Raw genomic sequence first — 14,153 nt, 5'->3', positions numbered from 1 at the left:
CAGGGGGGTTATACTCAGCAGTTTAAGATATCTGACTACTGTACCCTACTGCTTACTTTAATATGTACATTTGGTCTGCAGTAAAATGTGTTTGTGTAGTGTTTGTGTGTGTGATTGAGTGGTTGCTTCTCACTGCTTCCCCTCTCTCCTTGGCTGCAGGTGTCCCTGGATAACTGTGTGGAGGTGGGGCGCATCGCTAACACATACAACCTCACGGAGGTAGACAAATACGTTAACAACTTCATCCTCAAGAACTTCCCCTCGATGCTGGGCACGGGGGACTTTGTCAAGCTGCCCTTTGAGCGGCTGGCCTTCGTTCTGTCCAGTAACAGTCTGAAGCACTGCAGCGAGCTGGACCTGTTCAAGGCTGCATGCCGCTGGCTCCGCTATGAGGACGGACGCATGGACCACGCCCCCAAGCTCATGAAGAACATCCGCTTCCCCCTCATGAACCCCCAGGAGCTCATCAACCATGTGCAGACTGTGGACTTTATGCGCACAGACAACACCTGCGTCAACCTCCTCCTGGAGGCCAGCAACTACCAGATGATGCCCTACATGCAGCCGGTCATGCAGTCAGAGAGGACGGCCATCCGCTCAGACAGCGGCCACCTGGTCACCCTGGGCGGCGTCCTGCGCCAGCAGCTGGTGGTCAGTAAGGAGCTGCGTCTGTTTGACGAGAAGGCCCACGAATGGAAGGCGCTGGCGCCCATGGACGCCCCCCGTTACCAGCACGGCATCGCTGTCATCGGCAACTTCCTCTTCGTGGTGGGAGGCCAGAGCAACTACGACACCAAAGGCAAGACTGCGGTGGACACGGTGTTCCGGTACGACCCGCGCTACAACAAGTGGATGCAGGTGGCGTGCCTTAACGAGAAGCGCACCTTCTTCCACCTCAGCGCTCTCAAGGGACACCTCTACGCCGTGGGCGGCCGCAACGCTGCTGGAGAGCTGGGTTAGTTTAATTCAGCAGGGTCGGTTTATCACGTTGCTTTTAGTCCTGCTCTGATGCTTAACATGTCTGGGTATATTTGGAAAAGGACATCTCACAGGAAATGGTCAAATACAAGGCACAGCAGTTGTCACTACTTGATGGTGTAGCACAGGTGGCTGTAGCATAGCCCTGGACCAGGCAGAGTGTAGGATGAGATGAGGGAGGGCTAGCTGCAGCCAGACCCTGTGAACGACTGCAGCAGAAACCTCAAGGTGAAGGAGGTGGTGGTCAGGGTGGAATGTTTGTAAGTAGCATTGCAGGATACTGTGATCTGATGTCAATGCCCAGCTCAGCACATAGACTCTCATTGCAGAGTGCCACCCTACTACCTCGATGCAGCCCTGTAATTGTAGGGGACAGGCTGGCCAGGTCATGCTATCCGCTCTGCTCCTCTGGGCTCTGGGCTGTAATTACCACATTGGGCATGGGTCCTCGGGGGGGCCCCCCAGCACGTGCGTGCATGAGTACACTCTGAATGGACAGTCTCCTTGGCTGGTTAGTGCCTGTTATCCTTGGGAAGCCAGTCTGGCACTCAGACATTCAATCACTTGTTTCAAACGCAGAGTTCAGCCTTTTGAACATAAATCGTTTTTGATGTAGCCATGCGGAGGAGGGAGGGTTTTGAAACTTTGATTTGTTCCTGAGGTTCTGTCAGCTTATTTTAAAAGATTTAAAGAACATTAAAGGCTCCCCTCAGTCAGGGTGGTTTGAGAGTACAGGATGGTGATGTGTGTGTGTACAGTGACACACGCTAACACACACAACCATTTGTTAACATAAGTTCTGATGGATGATGTGGTTATATTTTCAGGTTTAAAGGACATCCATCCTGTTTATACCTCTATGGCCTCTCTCCATAACTGTCCATGTGAAGGCCTGTCATATTAATCCACTGAGACAGCCAGAGTACAAACATGTGAGGAACAATGACAGCACAGCTATCTCTTATGTTTGAATAATTCATTTGTAGGACGCTCTTGTAAATATAACAGCATGTAAAAGAAAGCTCTTGAGCACTCATTTGCATGTATACCTTAAAGCACCAAGCACTCTAAGGACAAGTGAAAATGTACTTGGTAGCTGGGGCTAATCACTTAATTTTTAAGCTTTGAATATTTTTCGGAATGCATTCTTGCAAGTCATCAGTTATTGTTTAGGAACTGTGTAGGAAGTAGTAGATAGAGAATAGAGAGAGAAGAGATTACTGATTTAGTAGGGTTCTAATGAATGACTAAATGCCTGGTGCTGCCATTTTAGTCTCCCAGTAAAGTTCGCTAAAGATATGTCTTATTCGAATGATATGGACCGTTAATGTTAATTAGGCCTAGGCTTCTTCCCCTTTGACAAGTTCTCACAGGAAATATTGGAGAAGTGAACACTGGCCTTAGTGAGATAATGATGACAATGTGATGTAGTGATGCTCTGAATTGGAAGCCATCCATTTGGTCCACTGGGACTGCTCTATCAGAACTGTAGCCAGAGCTCTTTTGTATCTGGGCCTGGGTTAAACCCTATAGGTAGGTCCCAGGGATTAGATCCCAAGGATCAAATCAGCACCATGTTGGCACATAGGCAACCATTATTTCCCAAACCCGGTCTTCTGGACCCCAAGGGGTGCACTCATCATCAAGCTTTAATTATTTGAATCAGCTGTGTAGTGCTAGGGCAAAAACCAAAATGTGCACCCCTTGGGGTCCTCAGGACTGAGTTTGGGAAACACTGGTGGCCTATGTGCCAACACAGTGCCGATTTGACCCTTGGGATCTATTTACTTCTATATTCAGCACACAAAGTACAGGTCAGTAAGGAGAGTGGAGGGTCAAGAAAGATGCTCTTGACGAAGTTGGAATCAGAGCTTTAGGAGATGTTAAGTGGTTATAGGGAGAGGTAACTAAACCAGTGTTTCCCCTATATGTATTTCGCAGCGGCGTAGCCCACATTCAAAGTAGGAGGATACCTTTATTTCATTTTTGTAATAATTTTTTGTACCCTTTTTTTCCCTCCCCAATTTCGTGGTATCCAATTGGTAGTTACAGTCTTGTCCCATCGCTGCAACTCGCGTACGGACTCAGGAGAGGTGAAGGTCGAGAGCCATGCGTCATCCGAAACACAACCCAGCCAAGCCGCACTGCTTCTTCACACAATGTCATGCTGTGGGCCAAAGATTTAACAACAAAAAAGTCTTACACTAAAAGGACATTATCATTTATCATCAATTTCAGAGTGTTATTTCAACCTCCTAGTGTGGAAATATGATGAAAATCACGTTTTTGACCCCACTGCCCCTTTAAATAAAATAAAATATTTTGCTCTTAATTTGCCTGACCAATAACGATCATCCAAATGTCCATGACTGTCAGAGCCCTAGCCAGGGTTACGACAAAGGAGGATTGAGTGTTTGACCTGATCACCTGGACAGTCAGGTGGTATCTAAAACCTCATCACCCTCCAAACCAGCTTCTGCTTTAGACTTCCTGATAATATCCTTTCTACTTCCAACTGCCATATGGAGACTCCTTAACCATTCTGCCCGGGTGCCAGCCAGCTTGAGAAATCAGCTTTGCCCTCTGTCTGGAAACTTGATTGGACAAATCATTTTCTAACCTGACAAATCACTGCACAATTGAGAGGTTCCAGATGGAGTGGAGTGAAGAGAACATCCCAGTCTGGCACCATACACACTACTGAATTATGATAAGAGCCTTCAAGTGGAGTGGTACAGAGTAGGCCCTAATTATGTAATGGGGAGTAGATGCATACTCCCTAGTCTCTCGGTATAGACTAGAGTCACTGCAGGGTAGGGGCTGGGGAAGGGGCTAGAGAGGGGAGTGGTGGTTGGTGGGGGGATGTCTGCTTTGTATTTAGGTTCCTGGTTCAGTAGCTCCCACACTGACACCCTCCAAGGCTGCATTTGCAGCTATGTTTGTTCTCCTTAGTTCTCTCTTGAACTACTTTCCCCCTTAATACTCTGTTTGTTTTCTCCTCTCTTTCTTCCCCATGCAGCCACAGTGGAGTGCTACAACCCCAGGACAAACGAGTGGACGTACGTCGCTAAAATGAACGAGCCACACTACGGCCATGCAGGGACGGTGTACGGTGGTTACATGTATATTTCAGGTACGTTAGTACTATTAGATCCGGGGTTTGGTGAACTTTTGTACTATGGGGGATAGTAGATTGACATAGGCTAGTGCTTTTGCTGTTGGTTAGCCTACTTATCTTGTTGGCTGATGAAAAGTACATGTGGACAGTTCTTCTAACATCTTCAATATGCGTCTCAGAATTGGATAAGAAGGACGCACACCGTTGTGTTCCCGATGTGTCTGTCTTCACTTGAAGCCTACTTCTTTGCTGAGATGCCTATGAAAAGGACCCGATCAATTGCGGTCATTAGCTAATAAGAATTGAGATATCTGACAGAGCTATGTGAGGGAAAGGCGCTTCAATGCACGGCGATTGGCAGCCAGGAGAAGGGAATTATAATTATTATATTCAGCCCAAGGGCAAAATGTCCACTTTGGCCAAAGGCATGGATTTTTTTTAGGGGGCATCACAGCCTCACAAGGAGCATACCACTGGGAAATTCGAGGTCTGGTGAGAATATTATCAAGTGCTTGTCAAATTGTGATTGAGAGACTGATGAAGTGTGTGCAGCCTTTGCAAGAATATCAGAATAGAATATCAGCATGCCCACACTCCCTCAGAAATCGTTTGGAGAAAATATTGTTTCTATTTTATTCAGCTATGTTCAATTGTGTTCTTCTTACTATAAAATAATGCGACAGAATTCTAAGCAAATCTTGTCTGCTTAATGAACTAGTGTAGCCCACAGCCATATGGCATAGCCACATCAGGACCTAACATAAGGACAACTCAAAGTATGCTGTTTTGTTCTTCTGGAGTAGACTGCATTTTCTTCATATCATGTTGCTTTAGACCTGTCTAAAATAAATAATGGATTTATTGTGAAGGTATAGGCTTTATTAAATGGATTTATTTGACTTTTTAAAATGTAGATGTTCCAAAGGTCAGCATCAGGGGTTTGTAGGCTGTGTGTGGAAGCCAGGGGTTTGTAGGCTGTGTGTGGAAGCCAGGGGTTTGTAGGCTGTGTGTGGAAGCCAGGGGTTTGTAGGCTGTGTGTGGAAGCCAGGGGTTTGTAGGCTGTGTGTGGAAGCCAGGAGATTGTAGGCTGTGTGTGGAAGCCAGGGGATTGTAGGCTGTGTGTGGAAGCCAGGGGATTGTAGGCTATGTGTGGAAGCCAGGGGATTGTAGGCTGTGTGTGGAAGCCAGGGGATTGTAGGCTATGTGTGGAAGCCAGGGGATTGTAGGCTATGTGTGGAAGCCAGGGGTTTGTAGGCTATGTGTGGAAGCCAGGGGTTTGTAGGCTATGTGTGGAAGCCAGGGGATTGTAGGCTATGTGTGGAAGCCAGGGGTTTGTAGGCTATGTGTGGAAGCCAGGGGTTTGTAGGCTATGTGTGGAAGCCAGGGGTTTGTAGGCTATGTGTGGAAGCCAGGGGTTTGTAGGCTATGTGTGGAAGCCAGGGGATTGTAGGCTATGTGTGGAAGCCAGGGGTTTGTAGGCTATGTGTGGAAGCCAGGGGTTTGTAGGCTGTGTGTGGAAGCCAGGGGTTTGTAGGCTATGTGTGGAAGCCAGGAGATTGTAGGCTGTGTGTGGAAGCCAGGAGATTGTAGGCTGTGTGTGGAAGCCAGGGGATTGTAGGCTGTGTGTGGAAGCCAGGGGTTTGTAGGCTATGTGTGGAAGCCAGGAGATTGTAGGCTATGTGTGGAAGCCAGGGGATTGTAGGCTATGTGTGGAAGCCAGGAGATTGTAGGCTATGTGTGGAAGCCAGGAGATTGTAGGCTGTGTGTGGAAGCCAGGGGATTGTAGGCTGTGTGTGGAAGCCAGGGGATTGTAGGCTATGTGTGGAAGCCAGGAGATTGTAGGCTGTGTGTGGAAGCCAGGGGATTGTAGGCTATGTGTGGAAGCCAGGGGTTTGTAGGCTATGTGTGGAAGCCAGGGGTTTGTAGGCTATGTGTGGAAGCCAGGGGATTGTAGGCTGTGTGTGGAAGCCAGGGGATTGTAGGCTATGTGTGGAAGCCAGGAGATTGTAGGCTATGTGTGGAAGCCAGGGGTTTGTAGGCTATGTGTGGAAGCCAGGGGATTGTAGGCTGTGTGTGGAAGCCAGGGGATTGTAGGCTATGTGTGGAAGCCAGGGGATTGTAGGCTATGTGTGGAAGCCAGGGGTTTGTAGGCTATGTGTGGAAGCCAGGGGATTGTAGGCTGTGTGTGGAAGCCAGGGGATTGTAGGCTATGTGTGGAAGCCAGGAGATTGTAGGCTGTGTGTGGAAGCCAGGGGTTTGTAGGCTATGTGTGGAAGCCAGGGGTTTGTAGGCTATGTGTGGAAGCCAGGAGATTGTAGGCTGTGTGTGGAAGCCAGGGGATTGTAGGCTATGTGTGGAAGCCAGGAGATTGTAGGCTATGTGTGGAAGCCAGGGGTTTGTAGGCTATGTGTGGAAGCCAGGGGTTTGTAGGCTATGTGTGGAAGCCAGGAGATTGTAGGCTGTGTGTGGAAGCCAGGGGTTTGTAGGCTGTGTGTGGAAGCCAGGGGTTTGTAGGCTATGTGTGGAAGCCAGGGGTTTGTAGGCTATGTGTGGAAGCCAGGGGTTTGTAGGCTGTGTGTGGAAGCCAGGGGTTTGTAGGCTGTGTGTGGAAGCCAGGGGTTTGTAGGCTGTGTGTGGAAGCCAGGGGTTTGTAGGCTGTGTGTGGAAGCCAGGAGATTGTAGGCTATGTGTGGAAGCCAGGGGTTTGTAGGCTGTGTGTGGAAGCCAGGGGTTTGTAGGCTGTGTGTGGAAGCCAGGGGATTGTAGGCTATGTGTGGAAGCCAGGGGTTTGTAGGCTGTGTGTGGAAGCCAGGGGTTTGTAGGCTGTGTGTGGAAGCCAGGGGTTTGTAGGCTGTGTGTGGAAGCCAGGGGATTGTAGGCTATGTGTGGAAGCCAGGGGTTTGTAGGCTGTGTGTGGAAGCCAGGGGTTTGTAGGCTGTGTGTGGAAGCCAGGGGATTGTAGGCTGTGTGTGGAAGCCAGGAGATTGTAGGCTGTGTGTGGAAGCCAGGGGATTGTAGGCTATGTGTGGAAGCCAGGGAATTGTAGGCTGTGTGTGGAAGCCAGGGGATTGTAGGCTGTGTGTGGAAGCCAGGAGATTGTAGGCTGTGTGTGGAAGCCAGGGGATTGTAGGCTATGTGTGGAAGCCAGGGGATTGTAGGCTGTGTGTGGAAGCCAGGGGATTGTAGGCTGTGTGTGGAAGCCAGGAGATTGTAGGCTGTGTGTGGAAGCCAGGGGATTGTAGGCTATGTGTGGAAGCCAGGGGTTTGTAGGCTGTGTGTGGAAGCCAGGGGATTGTAGGCTATGTGTGGAAGCCAGGGGTTTGTAGGCTGTGTGTGGAAGCCAGGGGATTGTAGGCTATGTGTGGAAGCCAGGGGTTTGTAGGCTGTGTGTGGAAGCCAGGGGATTGTAGGCTGTGTGTGGAAGCCAGGGGTTTGTAGGCTATGTGTGGAAGCCAGGGGTTTGTAGGCTATGTGTGGAAGCCAGGGGTTTGTAGGCTGTGTGTGGAAGCCAGGGGATTGTAGGCTATGTGTGGAAGCCAGGGGTTTGTAGGCTGTGTGTGGAAGCCAGGGGTTTGTAGGCTATGTGTGGAAGCCAGGGGTTTGTAGGCTGTGTGTGGAAGCCAGGGGTTTGTAGGCTATGTGTGGAAGCCAGGGGTTTGTAGGCTGTGTGTGGAAGCCAGGGGATTGTAGGCTATGTGTGGAAGCCAGGGGATTGTAGGCTATGTGTGGAAGCCAGGGGTTTGTAGGCTATGTGTGGAAGCCAGGGGTTTGTAGGCTGTGTGTGGAAGCCAGGGGTTTGTAGGCTATGTGTGGAAGCCAGGGGTTTGTAGGCTGTGTGTGGAAGCCAGGGGATTGTAGGCTATGTGTGGAAGCCAGGAGATTGTAGGCTGTGTGTGGAAGCCAGGGGATTGTAGGCTGTGTGTGGAAGCCAGGGGATTGTAGGCTGTGTGTGGAAGCCAGGGGATTGTAGGCTGTGTGTGGAAGCCATGGGGATTGTAGGCTGTGTGTGGAAGCCAGGGGATTGTAGGCTGTGTGTGGAAGCCAGGGGATTGTAGGCTGTGTGTGGAAGCCAGGGGATTGTAGGCTGTGTGTGGAAGCCAGGGGTTTGTAGGCTATGTGTGGAAGCCAGGGGATTGTAGGCTGTGTGTGGAAGCCAGGGGATTGTAGGCTGTGTGTGGAAGCCAGGGGATTGTAGGCTGTGTGTGGAAGCCAGGGGTTTGTAGGCTATGTGTGGAAGCCAGGGGATTGTAGGCTGTGTGTGGAAGCCAGGAGATTGTAGGCTATGTGTGGAAGCCAGGGGATTGTAGGCTGTGTGTGGAAGCCAGGAGATTGTAGGCTGTGTGTGGAAGCCAGGGGATTGTAGGCTATGTGTGGAAGCCAGGGGATTGTAGGCTGTGTGTGGAAGCCAGGAGATTGTAGGCTGTGTGTGGAAGCCAGGGGATTGTAGGCTGTGTGTGGAAGCCAGGAGATTGTAGGCTGTGTGTGGAAGCCAGGGGATTGTAGGCTATGTGTGGAAGCCAGGGGATTGTAGGCTGTGTGTGGAAGCCAGGAGATTGTAGGCTGTGTGTGGAAGCCAGGAGATTGTAGGCTATGTGTGGAAGCCAGGAGTTTGTAGGCTATGTGTGGAAGCCAGGGGATTGTAGGCTATGTGTGGAAGCCAGGGGATTGTAGGCTATGTGTGGAAGCCAGGGGATTGTAGGCTGTGTGTGGAAGCCAGGAGATTGTAGGCTGTGTGTGGAAGCCAGGGGTTTGTAGGCTGTGTGTGGAAGCCAGGAGTTTGTAGGCTATGTGTGGAAGCCAGGGGATTGTAGGCTGTGTGTGGAAGCCAGGGGTTTGTAGGCTGTGTGTGGAAGCCAGGAGATTGTAGGCTATGTGTGGAAGCCAGGAGATTGTAGGCTATGTGTGGAAGCCAGGAGATTGTAGGCTGTGTGTGGAAGCCAGGGGATTGTAGGCTATGTGTGGAAGCCAGGAGATTGTAGGCTGTGTGTGGAAGCCAGGAGATTGTAGGCTGTGTGTGGAAGCCAGGAGATTGTAGGCTATGTGTGGAAGCCAGGAGTTTGTAGGCTATGTGTGGAAGCCAGGGGATTGTAGGCTATGTGTGGAAGCCAGGGGATTGTAGGCTATGTGTGGAAGCCAGGGGATTGTAGGCTGTGTGTGGAAGCCAGGAGATTGTAGGCTGTGTGTGGAAGCCAGGGGTTTGTAGGCTGTGTGTGGAAGCCAGGAGTTTGTAGGCTATGTGTGGAAGCCAGGGGATTGTAGGCTGTGTGTGGAAGCCAGGGGTTTGTAGGCTGTGTGTGGAAGCCAGGAGATTGTAGGCTATGTGTGGAAGCCAGGAGATTGTAGGCTATGTGTGGAAGCCAGGAGATTGTAGGCTGTGTGTGGAAGCCAGGGGATTGTAGGCTATGTGTGGAAGCCAGGAGATTGTAGGCTATGTGTGGAAGCCAGGGGATTGTAGGCTGTGTGTGGAAGCCAGGAGATTGTAGGCTGTGTGTGGAAGCCAGGGGATTGTAGGCTGTGTGTGGAAGCCAGGAGATTGTAGGCTATGTGTGGAAGCCAGGGGATTGTAGGCTGTGTGTGGAAGCCAGGGGTTTGTAGGCTATGTGTGGAAGCCAGGGGATTGTAGGCTGTGTGTGGAAGCCAGGGGATTGTAGGCTGTGTGTGGAAGCCAGGGGATTGTAGGCTATGTGTGGAAGCCAGGGGATTGTAGGCTATGTGTGGAAGCCAGGAGATTGTAGGCTATGTGTGGAAGCCAGGGGATTGTAGGCTGTGTGTGGAAGCCAGGGGATTGTAGGCTATGTGTGGAAGCCAGGGGATTGTAGGCTATGTGTGGAAGCCAGGAGATTGTAGGCTGTGTGTGGAAGCCAGGGGTTTGTAGGCTATGTGTGGAAGCCAGGGGATTGTAGGCTATGTGTGGAAGCCAGGAGATTGTAGGCTATGTGTGGAAGCCAGGGGATTGTAGGCTATGTGTGGAAGCCAGGGGTTTGTAGGCTATGTGTGGAAGCCAGGGGATTGTAGGCTGTGTGTGGAAGCCAGGGGATTGTAGGCTGTGTGTGGAAGCCAGGGGATTGTAGGCTGTGTGTGGAAGCCAGGGGATTGTAGGCTATGTGTGGAAGCCAGGGGATTGTAGGCTATGTGTGGAAGCCAGGGGATTGTAGGCTATGTGTGGAAGCCAGGGGATTGTAAACATGTTTGTTATTTAATGGTCAATTACCGCGAGCCAGTTATTTTCTTCACAATCACTGGCTGACAACTTCATGACCGCCACAGCCCTACGTGGTACCCCAATGTGGCACGCCACAAACTGAGCATTCATTTTCCAGAATCAATGTTCATTCATTCTCCCGTTTTAGTAGTGTCTGTTCTGTGTGGAATCTGAGTAGTTGAGACACTAAAAGGGTAGAGTTAGAAAAGGTAACTTCTCTTTTACAATAAAATAATATCTCTGTGTTTCAGTGTCGATATGACCCATTTTCTTTGACCAAACCTCAAATTTAAATAGCGAGTTGAGGCCACTTGTCAGAGAGGAAGATGTGATCTCTCAGCGGTGTTGGTGTGAGAGGCAGGGGGAGGGGCTTGGTGTGTGTATGTGAGAATTGAAGGTGTACACAGCACAGGAGACGAGACCAAAAAGACAACATGAGGACAAATGGACTTAAAAGGTAACAAAAACCTTGATTTATCACGCAAAAACATACATTTGAATGAATTGGATATATCCCCCTACTGTGATGTCAGTAAAGCATCCTTCATTAGAAGGTCATACAGTGGCATCCTGCAGACCCCACCCCCTCCCTTACACATCACATTGCTGGGGTCCAGTTCTCTGTGATGTTTTTGGGGGGATATTCTAAAGATGATTGGAAGTAATGATTGTGTAGTTGTCTGACTTTGGTGCTACTAAATCCCCTGTCTCTCTGTTGGAGTCAGCCCTGTGCTTGTTTACTTCATAGGATTGAAATCAAATCCTGCCTTAAGGAGAGATGAGCCCCAGTTTCCCAATGTGCGACTAACACAAAGTGATGCTGTACAGGGCAAAAGAGAGGGAAGGATAGATGAGTGAGAGAAATGGGAGGGACAGGTTGATGACTGTGTAGGATGTGCAGAACCATAGAGCCACAACACACAGGCAAGGTTATGTTCATCTCCCTTGGCCTCTGGGCACAAGTGTTCATATAAGCGTAACCCAGCCACCTACCCCGAACATCATAACCCTCCCTCACCCAGTGGCACCTCACCTGCTCTGCTCCAGCCTGAGCCTCCATTAAATAACAACATGGGCTTGGTGGCTCTAACATTAGCATTGTAGCTTCCCAGCCGAGGGGGTTACTGCCTCATCCTCCATGTCAGGGGTTCACGTTTTGGTTTTTACCCTAGCACTACACCGCTGATTCAAATAACCAACTCATTGTCAAGCTTTGATGATTTGAATCAGCTGTGTAGTGCTAGGGCAAAAAACAATACGTGCACAAAGGGTAAACCCTGGTCTGTTTTTCTGTCTCTGGTTGGCTTATGGTCCGACTGGCACCTCTGGGTTCCTTTACTGAGAGGAAACGGGAGGGGTAATGGTGTTTGAACTATTAATACACCAGAAAGTCAACTTCCCTCCCTGTGAGCATCTCTTAGTGTCATCCTGATCTCACTGCACTTGTACCTCACTATAGTTACAGTAGTCTGCCTGGAGGAACTGAGCAATGGTTAGGCCTAAATATCTCCACCTTCCCAGATAGATGTCTGTACTGTAGAACGTAATGATTAAACAGGCTCCCATCAAGCACAGAGGCAAGCTTCATTCTTCCAGGGTCACTGGCAACATGCACGGATGAGATTTTCTGACAGCCTGCATGTTATAACCTCTCACTAGTGATGGTAGTCAGGTGGAGTAGAGTCATTTTTTTTGCCTGTGTGTCTGTCCGGGAGCGCACCCCGTATCTCAGGGGTCATGACCTCACTGTGCAAGGTGACTCACATGGGGGTGCAGGCTGTGTTTCGCTGTCGGTCCAGATAAGGTGCTGGGCGGTGGCTGTGCTGGCGTGCTGTCTAAAGACATCCTGTCAGGTGAATGGAGCTGACACGCTGAGTCAAGCCGCAGGTCATCATTGCTCTGCTCTCGCTCTCAGGGTGGGGCTCAGACCCTTAGCCAGCACGGCTTCACATTACCACTACTGTCACACAACACAACGCTACTGGAAACCACGGGGGACGTGGCACCTTTACTTCAGTCTGGAGTACAGTGACCACTGATTCACTTATTTAAATAAAAAAATCTAAATATTATGATCCCAAGAAATGCATTTTATTTTCCTCTTGGTCTGTGTTTTGATCTGTAAAGAAGGATTTATTTTAATAGGATTCTGTACTATTTCCATTTTAGCTGCTCTACAGTATATCTCTCTGGCTTAAACCAACTGCCTCCTGAAGCTGCCGGCCATCCTGTCTATTTATCATCATTGGGTATTTTTGGAACTTGCTGACCCCATGGTTTTGTGTCTCTCCTCTGTTCCCCGCCTCGATTCTTTGGGTCTCATTTGTGCCAGCACTGTGCTTCCTCCAAGCAGGTCATACATTTTTACGACGGGTCAAAGCACCGGCACAATTTTATCTCCACGAATAATTAGATAAATGTGCCAGGAAAATGGCAATCATTGTGAGCTATTAAGAGGGCACCTCGATCAATGAGCTCAGGTGTCTTTGAAAGGACAACCATTTATACGGTCTTCAAGATGCAAAAGATACTAATATTTTTAAGCTTCTCCGAATGCTTGCAGTTGTTTTCTATGCAAAAGCTTTTGCCTTTGTTTTAAATGAAAGCTCCAATCATCTTTAAACTGTGATGATACACATTCCTTAATTAAAGGCTGTAATTAATAGTAATAATAAATGGTCATGGATTAAAAATCATTTTAAAAAAGGTACCTTTTACCCCCTTTTCTCCCCAATTTTGTGATATCTAATTGGTTGTTACTCAGACATACAGTTGAAGTCGGAAGTTTACATACACCTTAGCCAAATACATTTAAACTCAGTTTTTCACAATTCCTGACATTTAATCCCAGTAAATATTCTCTGTCTTAGGTCAGTTAGGATCACCACTTTATTTTAATAATGTGAAATGTCAGAATAATTGTAGAGAGAATTATTTATTTCAGCTTTTATTTCTTTCATCACATTCCCAGTTTGTCAGAAGTTTACATACACTCAATTAGTATTTGGTAGCATTGCCTTTAAATTGTTTAACTTGGGTCAAATGTTTCGGGTAGCCTTCCACAAGCTTCCGACAATAAGTTGTGTGAATTTTGGCCCATTCCTCCTGACAGAGCTGGTGTAACTGAGTCAGGTTTGTAGGCCTCCTTGCTCGCAAACGCTTTTTCAGTTCTGCCCACACATTTTCTACGGGATTGAGGTCAGGGCTTTGTGATGGCCACTCCAATACCTTGACTTTGTTGTCCTTAAGCCATTTTGCCACAACTTTGGAAGTATGCTTGGGGTCATTGTCCATTTGGAAGACCCATTTGCGACCAAGCTTTAACTTCCTGACTGATGTTGCTTCAATATATCCACTTAATTTACCTTCTTCGTGATGCCATCTATTTTGTAAAGTGCACCAGTCCCTGAAGCAGCAAAAGCACTGCCACAACACGATGCTGCCACCCTCGTGCTTCACGGTTGGGATGGTGTTCTTCAGCTTGTAAGCCTCCCCCTTTTTCCTCCAAACATAATGATGGTCATTATGGCCAAACAGTTCTATTGTTGTTTCATCAGACGAGAGGACATTTCTCTAAAAAGTACGATCTTTGTCCCCATGTGCAGTTGCAAACCGTAGTCTGGCTTTTTTATGGCGGTTTTGGAGCAGTGGCTTCTTCCTTGCTGAGCTGCCTTTCAGGTTATGTCGATATAGGACTCGTTTTATTTCTTTAGATTTTCCCATGATGTCAAGCAAAGAGGCACTGAGTTTGAAGGTAGGCCTTGAAATACATCCACAGGTAACACCTCCAATTGACTCAAATTATGTCAATTAGCCTGTCAGAAGCTTCTATAGCCATGGCATAATTTTCTGGAA

The 14,153-nt window shown here is 48.6% G+C and overlaps 1 protein-coding gene across 7 annotated transcripts in view; it reads left to right on the top strand.

Annotated features, from left to right (window-relative positions):
- The window catches only part of LOC139388297 (kelch-like protein 13), a 69,742-nt gene that overhangs the window by 49,810 nt on the left and 5,779 nt on the right, over window positions 1–14,153 (top strand). For all 7 annotated transcript variants that reach the window (XM_071134892.1, XM_071134894.1, XM_071134891.1 and 4 more), the window contains 2 exons: window positions 160–955; window positions 3,998–4,111. In XM_071134892.1, the coding sequence (XP_070990993.1) occupies window positions 160–955; window positions 3,998–4,111 (910 nt within the window). The remainder of the gene's footprint in view (window positions 1–159; window positions 956–3,997; window positions 4,112–14,153) is intronic.

This window comes from Oncorhynchus clarkii, chromosome 29 (assembly GCF_045791955.1).
Source record: "Oncorhynchus clarkii lewisi isolate Uvic-CL-2024 chromosome 29, UVic_Ocla_1.0, whole genome shotgun sequence".
Taxonomy (NCBI): domain Eukaryota; kingdom Metazoa; phylum Chordata; class Actinopteri; order Salmoniformes; family Salmonidae; genus Oncorhynchus; species Oncorhynchus clarkii.
The sequence above is the reverse complement of the archived record's forward strand: the minus strand, read 5'-3'. Positions and strand labels throughout refer to the sequence as shown.